Consider the following 10263-nt stretch of genomic DNA (forward strand, 5'->3'; position numbering starts at 1 on the left):
AGGGGTGGCTGAAGGGAGATGAGGGGTGGCTGAGGGGAGCTGAGGGGTGGCTGAGGGGAGCTGAGCGTGGCTGAAGGGAGCTGAGGGCCGGGGCTGTCACCTGCGGCGCGGTGTGTCGGGGAGCATCCTTCGTGCCCTCAGCGGCCTCAGCCCCAGCGCTGTGCTGCAGGGCGGGCGCGCGGGGAGCAGCTGCAGCCCTTCGCAGCGGGTAAACAAGCTTGTGGATGAAGTCAGCGAGTTCCTAAGTTTCTGAGGCAAATCTTTCACTTGAGGACGGGCTCCCCAGTCCCTCCCCTGTCTGCCTGTGGGCACTGTCCTGCCTATGAGATCTGGCTGTGCTGAGGGACATGGTTTAATCCTGGACTCGTCAGTGTTGGGTTAACGATTGGGCTCCATGATCTTAAAGGCCTTTTCCAATCCAGGCAATTCCGTGCTCTGCAGTGTGGCTGTCCTTGTGAACAAGGTGCAGGTGTGGGCTTGGGCTTGCTGAGAACATCCAGTCAGAGGGATTTGGATAGTGCTTAACGAGTCTTGCATTGCATAAAACCCTAAAGCTCAGGAATGATTTAATTCGTTGCATTTGGGTTTGTATTAGGCAGTCGGCACAGCCACCCTGGCACGGTGGCAATACGCACCTCACGGGATCTCTTGTCACCTCTGTGCTGGCCTCATATGCTGTATTGTGTTCCTGTGGGGACCTGGTACTCATTCAGAGCCTGGTGCAACTGTAACAGCAATGCTGATAATTAAAATGTGGTTTAACACAGATAGGAAGTAGATCCTTTGTATGTTTATGGTGCCTGGTGCAGGCAAATGTGATTGGTATTTATGGATTTCAAATACTTGCTTATACTTGGGCACTGTTCTTGCAATAAACTCAACCTGCCTGGAATACCTGACATGACCAGGGCTGTGTCTGCCCCACATAGCTCAGTGACCCCATAGCTCATACCTCTTCCACAAAAAAACCTCCTGTCGTTACTGTTTCTGTGCAACATTTTCATGCTGTTGTGAGAAAACTAATTTTGTGTGAAATTCTTCTGGTGCCCCTCAGAGCATGCATGATGTTGATTTAGATGAACAGGATCTGCATCACTGGGGGGAAGTGGTATGTTCAGTGCAAAGCTCGAAGGCTGCTTCTCTTCATTTATGCAGATTCTGAAGTATTTAATCCTTTGCATGGGAATTTGAGAGCTGTTCTCTGTAGCAGACAGATGTAGCCTTTGGCAGTTCATGTCTGAGAGCTGAAGATTGCATTGAACAGAAGGACACTGCAAATAGATCAGAGATTCATTTTGTATCATCACGTGAAGATGTGAACCTACTCTGACCTAGGCAAAGGCTAAATTAATAGCAGTAATTAATATCTGTGTTATTCCTGTTGTGGCTGGAGGAGGGGGTCTGGTATCCTAGGACGGGTTTGCTACATGTATGCTCCTTGTCTGAACTATTTAACAGCAAGACTAAAAAATATAAGTTAATTCCTTTTCCTTTTGCCCAGGCCCCAAATGCACGTGAAAAATTACGGGGAAAAAATTAAGAATTTGCGAGAGGCAGAGTTTGGAATGTCAATGAAATATTTATTCGTTATGCCAACAAGTGTTTCCTGTATGTGGGAATTAAAATAAGAATCTGGGTAGTTAACAGAAGGAATCAACATATGGGTGTCTTCTCAGGAGTTGCTTTCTGCATTTCCAGGAGGTGGTGAGGGAAAGGTGATGCATCTTTGCAGGTAAAAAGGGTGTTCTGAGGCCTGCAGCTTTTCATGGGTAGGTTTCATGGATGACAATGGGTTTGGATCTTTGCTTGGAAGAGTCTTGCTGTTATGCCTCTGTCTGGCAAGGGAAGAGAAAAATATTAATGAGGAATGTTAAACAACCCTGTTCCAGTCTTACACCAGCGCTTGTGTTTTTCAGATCAGTAATTTAGTGGTGTGACATCTCCTGGCTGAACTGAACTGAACTGAAGTTACAGCTCACCCCATGTCTCCTGGAGGGAGCAATGACATAAAAACTCTTGGGTCTTAAGTCTGTTCAAATGGTTTTCAGCTTAGTAGAGAGAGGCCTGAAGGTGTTACCACCTGGTGGCTGTTCGATGGCTTGTGTGAAATGGCTGTGAAGGGTCTCAGTTCCATTTCTGAACCTCTCACTGTTACACTCCAAGATCTAAGTGGATAATTTCTAATGAGTAATGTGCTCACATGGTGCCTTTTTCGACTCAGAAATTTTCACAAATGAGGTAATTTCCATTTGCTATTTGAAATGATTTACTGATAATTTGTGCAAATGAAATGCTCTCGAGCGGTTTGTTCTGTGTGTCATATCCAGAGGGCTTCTTGTGTGTCGACAGGGCTAAGCTCTCTGGTCTCGCTACAAGGCAGTTGTTAGAACTGGGTGACAGACAAGTAACTGGATAAACTGAAGTGAAGTGACTTAATCCCAAATCCCAGTAAGAGGTGGGAGTAAAGTGTAACTGTTCAACCTCAGCAGTTTGCTTAATGGGACAGGAAGCACAATATGAAATCATTTCTTCATGAAAAGGCACCTTAATAATTCAGGGTTATTTAATTTTTTGAGGGGGAAGGGACAGGTCTGTCTTCAAGCACAGTCATTGTTGATTAGTTGCACCTAAAACCGGGTTACCCTGTGAAAAGCAGAATGGATGAGCCCAGAGTGGCCCCACACATCCTCCCCAGGCCGACAGTCCCAGCTTCCCTCCTGTCTTGCTCAGCTCTCCCCTGTCTCTGCTTGTCACCACGTGCTGCGGGTGCTGTTTACCCAGGAGCTCCTTGAGGCTTGTCAGGTGGCTGCCAGCCAGCGTGGGGATGGCTGAGCCCACCCAGCTTCCCCCAGGGACAGACCTGGCCGTCTCCTCACTACCTAATCAGATCCTCACTTGGAAACTTGCTTGCACTGAGACCTTGGCCAAATCTGGTTGACACTGACCAGGGGAAGGGAGGCCGAGTCAGACAAAAGCTTCCCGTGGTTTCTCCTCCGTGTCCTTCAGAAACGGGGTTAGAAGTGCTGCTGTTGGGTGCCGCGCTGGGACACGGGCTGCAGACAGGCTGCTCCTGCGGCTCCACATGCTGGTGATCCAGGCAGGGCACAGGCGCTTGGGAAGGAAGCAAAAGCAGTCAGGGGTGCGTAGGGGATGGTGGGGAGTACCACGTGTTCAACACTAACACAAGGCTGTGCGTTTCTGGGGGGGAAATGGGGAATGCTATTGGGTTTTTAGGCATCAAAGTAACACAGCTTTACAGAAGGAAGTTGGCAAATCGCAGCCTCTGATGCCTTTTATTGTCAGTGCCTCCCTCTTGTATCTCCTCTCTCAACCAGCTTGCTTAAATGGTTCATCCTGCAGCCCAGAAGACTCGAGAGCGTTACCTGTGCTTTGAAAGTCTTGTCTCTTCTCTTCCACCCCTAAACTGTTCTTCCTCGGGCATTGGGAGTATCGCTCCCGGTTGCCAGCAGCTGCCCGTGCACAAGAGCACAGCTTGTTCTGGGCTGCTTTTTGGCAGAACTGCCTCACATTGACAGCAGTAACTTGGGGAGCAGTTGATTGCAACCAGAAATCAGACATGCCTCTTCTAAAGCAGTAGCTGAGTTGACAGGGAGCTAGTGAATGAGACTGAGGAACAAGGTTTCCTCAAGGGAGAGCAATGTCCTGATATATCAGGAAGTTTGTGAGATGGTTGCAGTCATCATGGCCCAGGGAATTCAGGAGGTCTGCAAATCTCAGACCAGGTATTTTTCTTGTCTCATTATATTGAGCACCCAGCTTCTGTCTGTATCCGTAAAGACAGTTTCTCCCTTCTTGAGAACTTGGTAACCATATTTCAACTCATCAGTCCTACGTACAAGGCTGTGTTCTGGATGAGTGTGGGGGATTGAGCTGAGACACTATCACATTCAAAAACTTACCGGGCAGGAATTCTCACATATAACAAACACGATGTAGGATATTGCAAAGGCTAACAGGACACAAGCGATGAACGCTTTGATGATGATACTTGTTATTTGTATGTTCAGCATATCTTTGTCATTTGAGGATGGAATTCCTTCTAAAATGAGATAGAGAAGAATATTTCAGATGTGTTTACAAGTCTTTGACAGTTCAAAATTTTCTCCTTTTTGGTTAGGTTGGGCTAAGTTAGATGGACCAGAGCAGAGGAACAATTCAGAGTCTCCTGTAGGCTTTCACAGGAAGCTGTAAATCTCTCCAGAATCTTGGGAGCTTTTTACTTTAAAATATTTCAAATATCTTTGGGTTCCTGCCTGGTCCCCAGATGAAGCTGGTCTGTAAGCCCAGCCACAGCAGGCTTTGTCCTGGTTTTTGGCTGGGACAGAGCGAGGTTTTCTCAGCACAGCCAGGATTCACAAAGCACCTGGGCCAGTGCATTTACTGGTAGAAGCAATCCTGCTGTTGAAGGAAATTGCTGTTTGGGAGAGTTCATCAAAGCTGTCTGGGGAAAGCCAGTGTCTTTTTTATCCTTACATCTACGGCTGTGCTGCTCTTGTGACTCTGGAGGGAGAATTGGTACTTACTCTCTAAAGTTTTGTTTTCTTGGTGCACAGGTGGGACAGTCGAACTCTTGGAAAAAGCTTTCAGCTTGGGCAGCTCTGCTCTTATAGCACAATTTGATATCCCTGCCAGGAACACTGGAAATAAAAAGAAGTTTTAAACCCAGATGTTTCTTTCTGTTGAAGCTGAAGAACCAGAAGCAGTTGAAGGCCAGAATTACTTGTACGCTCAGACAGTTGGCAAGAGGTGGCAGTGTGCCTGGGAACTGGCAGCGGAGTCCTACAGACAGGTAGTTTTCTTACTTCTTTGCAATTTCCTGATGTACAGAATTTTCACTGTGTATTAATATTGGAAACTCTGTTTGCCAAAACTGCATGGCCCTCCCAAAAGAAGGGGAAACAGCAGCGTGGGATTGTTACAATACCTGAAGCTTTCAGCAGTGTTAATCCTGGACCATTACTTTCTCCTAGTTATTTTTTTTTTTTTAAGAGAAAGGTACAAATACTTTTTTTAATAACTTCTAAGTTATCAACTATATGAAATTGAAGAGTGCTGTCCTCTGCCATACCTAAACATATATTTGCTACATTGAACTTTTTACCTTTTTCTCTAAGAATAAACGTTCTCTGAAAGTTTTTTCTGCGGCGTGTCAGTAGAACCCAGGTGTGGCTGACAGCAGGTTTCCTGTCTGCAATGGCGACAACTTTCAGGCTCTGCAGGGCACATTTCTCTGCTGTCTGGTTTCTCAAATCTCCCTGCAGCTTCTCCAAAAACAGCAGATTTACCTGCACGGGGCGCTGAAGACTAAAGCATCCCAGAGTGATGACTTTTTTGGTTCTGCTTAACTTCCCCGTGGTTGTTACCATCCCAGGGGCTGGAAAAGGATAAGAAACATTCGAAATGGCTTCTCTTAAATTATTTGCAATTCTTCCTGCAAAAGGTTCTGGCCAGCAGAGTTAGCTGTGAGGGATGAAGGAACTTCAGAGGAATTTCAGAGACAGCTTGCTGTCAATGTTACAATGAGGAAAATTCACACCTTGGTGGTTCTTTTTTGACAGACAAGCTTTATTCTTAACACTTAAGCACAGTAAGTTGTTGCACTCCAGAGGACAACATTCACACTGTGTAACTTTATAGTAACATAACTACCTATGGGCAAACCCCCTCTCTTGGGGACTCAAGAGGCTGCGTGGCCACTGAGGCCCTTGATCAAATGTGAATGTTGCAGATTTTATGCATGATTGCTGACAGCAAGTGACACCAGCCAATCAAAGGTTACTCTAATGGTGTCTCTGGGTTTTTTTTTAGCAAAAGAGTTAAAATATTGCCTGACCTCTTGTATCCTTTTTGGTCAGGTGGCTGAGGAATAGCTGAGGGAGCGAGCTGAAAATGTTAACCACACCATTAAGAGCCCTGACAGTGTCCCTCTTCCATTGACTCCTTACCTTGCAGGGAGATGTTCAGGCTTCTTACTCTGCCAGATAGTTCTGAGGCATTTTCCACGTGACATTTGCATTCTCTGGGGTCTGAGGGAACGGAAGATGAACCACTTTTAATTACAATGCACAGTTGAGTCAGTACTACCCTCTTTTAGTAACTCATTTTAAATGTCAGTGTTTTGTGACAGCAAAAGTGCAAGCGTCTGAGGTGAGGGCAGATAGATTAAAGTCTTAGTTCAGCATATGGTAGAAGGGAGAAAGTTAACAAACAGAGATATATTTAGTTCTAATATGACAAAAGTTATTTAGTCTTTTACAAAATCTGTAGTTTTATTCAGTTAGAACTTGCAAGTATGTGAACAACTCACCTTTGCTGACGAGATGGTTGTGCGCAAACACTAAGCTAATTATTAATATTGTGAGCATGATTACATCTGCTCTTGATAATCTTGAAGCCTTTTTTATCTTCACTGCTTCCTTTGAGGAACGTTGTAAAAGTGTTTCAGCAGATACCAAGCTGATTAGCAGAGATCCCCAAACAGCTCTGTTATCATATATTCCTGTTCAAAACTCCTGGGCCTTTAACCTCGAGAGTTTAAAGGTAGAGCCTTGATTCACTGTAGATGGTACCAATTTCTAATTTCAATCCAGTCAGGAGAAACGTGGAATCTGGTAAAAAATGGTCCTGAAAAAAGTCTTCTCTGTCAGTCAAATTTCCTTTCAATAGGAACGTCACAAATTAACCCTGGTCCTGGACGCGAGTGCCAGAGTTAAGCACTGAAACAGGTGAGACAGGTAAACGTGGCGTCTCCTGGGAGTGGGGCCCAGGACACACTGGGGTCCTGGTGTGGACTGGGAGCCGCTGGTTGCTGAGCTCCTTCTGGAATGGAGCCCCATGGCAACCGCCCCATTGCTGAGGGGAAACAAACCCTTTCCTAAAGCCTTCTCCCCCAAAGGGAGGGTCCTCAGCAGCCTCCTGAGAGCTGCGGGGGGCTACAGGGGAGCTTGAGCCTCCCCAAGCCCTGAACACCCGCAAGCCAAGAAGTGATGCCAAGCAGGCTGCTCCCAGGACTTTTTGGGCTTTTTAGCTCATTGATAAAACCTAAAACTGCTTAGGAAAGGGAGGCAGGCTGGGATTACCTGCCAGCCCTGCTGCAGGCTGAGCCCATGCGCCGCTGGGTGAAATGCAGTAGCTGTCGGGAGCAGCTGCGGCCAGCAAATTCAGAGGCAATACTTAACGGCAGGGTCCAGAAATACGTGGGAGAATGACCAGGCTCCTGTAGTCCACAGGTCTAATAAAAAACTCCTGGTGACATTTCTTGAGGGCGTTTTTGGAGAACTGGCGTTTTCTGTAGGAGACACAAGGTGGCGATGGAAAACACTTTTTCCTCCAAAGCTTTGAAATGCAGGTTTATGTCGCCGATCACAGGACAGAATATTGTTGTTCAATCTAAAACAACCCCTGACATTTCACATGATTGATGCTCTAGAGACTCCAGAAAATGTTTCCATAAGCATTCATAATGCCAGAAGACGTTTTAAGTTTAAAAAGAGAGCAAACGGAGTGGCAAATGCTTGCATGTCAATATTTATTTTGCATGTGTATTTTGTTTAGATATTCATGGTGGTAAGGATGGATTTTAGTATAAATATTTAATATTTACAAGCTATCAGGTAGTATAAAAACATTCCTATTGCCATTGCCTCTTCTGTAGGCATGGAGACTGTTTTTAGTGTATTCAGCTGCTTTAGTTCAGTGATTCTTTTCAATTAAAAGTGAAAAGCCAACAGCAGAATTAAAAAAACCCCAACACTGTGGTAAAGGTGTGAAAGGATAAGATAGTTCTGGAATCTCACATAGCATGTCTAGTGTGAGGTGCGTTTGATCTGCTCCATACTTAGAAGGGCTTCCTGATGAATTCACCCTTATATTTATGATTAAGTATTTTCCTGAAGTGCTGTGTTTGTTCATAATTAACATCCAGTTACCATAAACTGCTAATTTTTATGCAACTTTCTCAAGACAGAATTCATTAGGAATCCCAAATTCCTCAGCCTGTAAATAAAAATTCAAAAAATATTGGAAAGAGAATTGATCTTTTCCAACCCAAACAATTCTATGACTATAAATAATTTCAAACAACTAAATGTTTATTTTTAATGAGGTTATCTGATACCGTTACAAAATGTTCATCAGTGCACAGCACCTACAGTCAGTGCTCGGTTTTGCTTTCTGGTGAGTTCTGCTGCTTCTCTTCCTGGGCTGGGAATGCTGAGACCAGCCTGACTTTAACATTTGACAAGACAATTCAGGGCACTTGCTGAAGCTGGAAGAAAACTTGGGAGCAGTAACAGCACAACTTGTGGAGTGAGTTAGCGATGGCAGGTAACCTGCTAACTGGAGAGAAGGAGCTAGTTTGTTAGTGAAATCCTTGAAAACAGGCAGATATTGTCAGTGTTGGGAAGATTCACATTTCCCTTCCGATGTTTAAAATCTTCTGTAACATTTTCTAAATAGCTCAAATGTGATTTTGCTTTAAAAAAAGTGATCTGACCTTTCTCATTTTTACTTGCCTGCCAGGACATGAGTTGTGCCAGGGTGGATGGCGTCACTAACCTCCCTAACCTGGGATGATCTTTCCTGTGTTTGCACTGCTGATGTTATCAGAGCCTGGGGAAGAGACATGGAACCCTGACTTGGCATCATAAAAGGTAATAACATTTCCCCTGTCTCTTTTTTTTGGAAATTAATTGTTAAGGCTACACTTGCTTTTTTTGAGGACACAGGAGGGGTTACAGGTGTGAACAGTGTGTGCCCTCATCAGTCGTGTAAGAGTAATTAATGCACTGAGTCCGATTTCTGAACGTAAAAGAAAAAACAACCCCCTCTGAGATTTTTTTTGCTGTCTTCAGGAAATTGCTTGCGTAAAATTCCCAGAATGGACTATTTTGGGCTCTATTCTGTGCTGTGTGTATGCAGGCTGTTAACAACTGTCCTTCTGGATGATGTGCACTAGGATCCACCTGATACTGTTACAGTGATAAATGAAGTGCTGCTTTAAGGCCATCAAAGCTGAGTGTGGCCCAGGGCTATTATTACTGTTTAATTTCGAAAGCACCTTCCAAACCCATGCTTTATTTTTAAGGTTAATGTATTTCATTTGCTGTTTTCACATGTTCTCGTCTGGCTTTGCCCTTGAACGGGAGGGAGAGTTGCTACAGGATTTAATTAGATGTAGCAATCACTCCTCCAGCAGTATTTGAATAGTATTTATTAACTGAATGGATGAAATGGGCAGGGCAGACACGCAGCGTGCAGGTTTTAGCACGACCGGAGCACTCAGAACACAGACAAGATGAACTAAGCACCTGTCGTAATCTCCAATTTTGTAATTTCTGTATATAGCTATTATCAGGAATTTGGGACAGAACCCCTCGGCCTGCCAGGCGCTCCCCCTCGCTTTTGTGTGAGTTGGGATTTAGTGCTGTGGATGATGAAGCCAGCATTGATCAGCCTGCTCTCTTAGCTCCTTCATACAAATATTTACACAGAGGAAGATTCTTTATCTAAAAGATATTTATAGAGATATGAAAAAAATGTCGATGTCTGGAACAGTTTTCCAGATCTAGTCCTGATGGAGGTGAGAACATGGTCTGTTCCCCCTAACAATATTATTAACTACAAAGCTACAAATAAGATTTTCCAGATGTGGAATATCCACTTGCCTGCAGTAGGCAGGTGATCCCAGCCCGTGCTCCCCGGTCAGCGTGCTGTTCCCTGGCAGAGCACAGTCTCCCATCCCTGGTGACCATCGCCTCGGTCTTCAAACACACTTTAAAAGGAAATTCCCTGGAGTTTTAAACTGAAGTTTGTGGCTGAGGAAATTCACTGTTCTGTCATCACGCCCACTGCTGCAGTGAAGTTTCTGTGAGGCTGAGCCAGTGTCCCAGAGCAGTCCCAGAGCACAGGAGGAGGACGGGCTCTCTCACGAGCACGCTCTCACACCGGGCATCACCTTGGTTTGCAGTACAGGAATAAAGAGCCCGGTGCCTGTGTAAATTACACACCAAGCCCCGATTCCCCAGGAGGGAGGAAGGCAGTGTGACACGCTGGTGTTGGTTCTGTCCCGCTGAGCACTTCAGGAAGGTGCTGGCGGTGACGAGCGCGGTCTGAACGCTGTTTGAACAGACCCCAAACTGTCTGTGCAGAAACTTCTGCTTTTATACCCCCCGGCGCCTCTCCCGGATCTGCCCGCGGAGGAGAGCGGGCCCAGTGGCGCTTGTGTGACTGACCAACCCCGTA

At 45.4% G+C, this 10263-nt stretch overlaps 1 protein-coding gene across 1 annotated transcript; it reads right to left on the reverse strand.

Annotated features, from left to right (window-relative positions):
• Window positions 1–3920: 3920 nt before the first annotated feature.
• CUNH17orf78 (chromosome unknown C17orf78 homolog) lies at window positions 3921–6386 on the reverse strand (the record flags this gene model as incomplete). The annotated part of the gene is made up of 5 exons (XM_029085776.1): window positions 6329–6386; window positions 5967–6047; window positions 5123–5395; window positions 4545–4658; window positions 3921–4060 (listed from the first exon to the last, which is right to left on the reverse strand). Coding segments are annotated over exons 1-5 (666 nt in total), but the record flags the coding sequence as incomplete, so codon positions are not given.
• Window positions 6387–10263: the final 3877 nt, after the last annotated feature.

Source organism: Antrostomus carolinensis, unplaced genomic scaffold (genome assembly GCF_000700745.2).
Source record: "Antrostomus carolinensis isolate BGI_N321 unplaced genomic scaffold, ASM70074v2 Scaffold31760, whole genome shotgun sequence".
Lineage (NCBI taxonomy): Eukaryota > Metazoa > Chordata > Aves > Caprimulgiformes > Caprimulgidae > Antrostomus > Antrostomus carolinensis.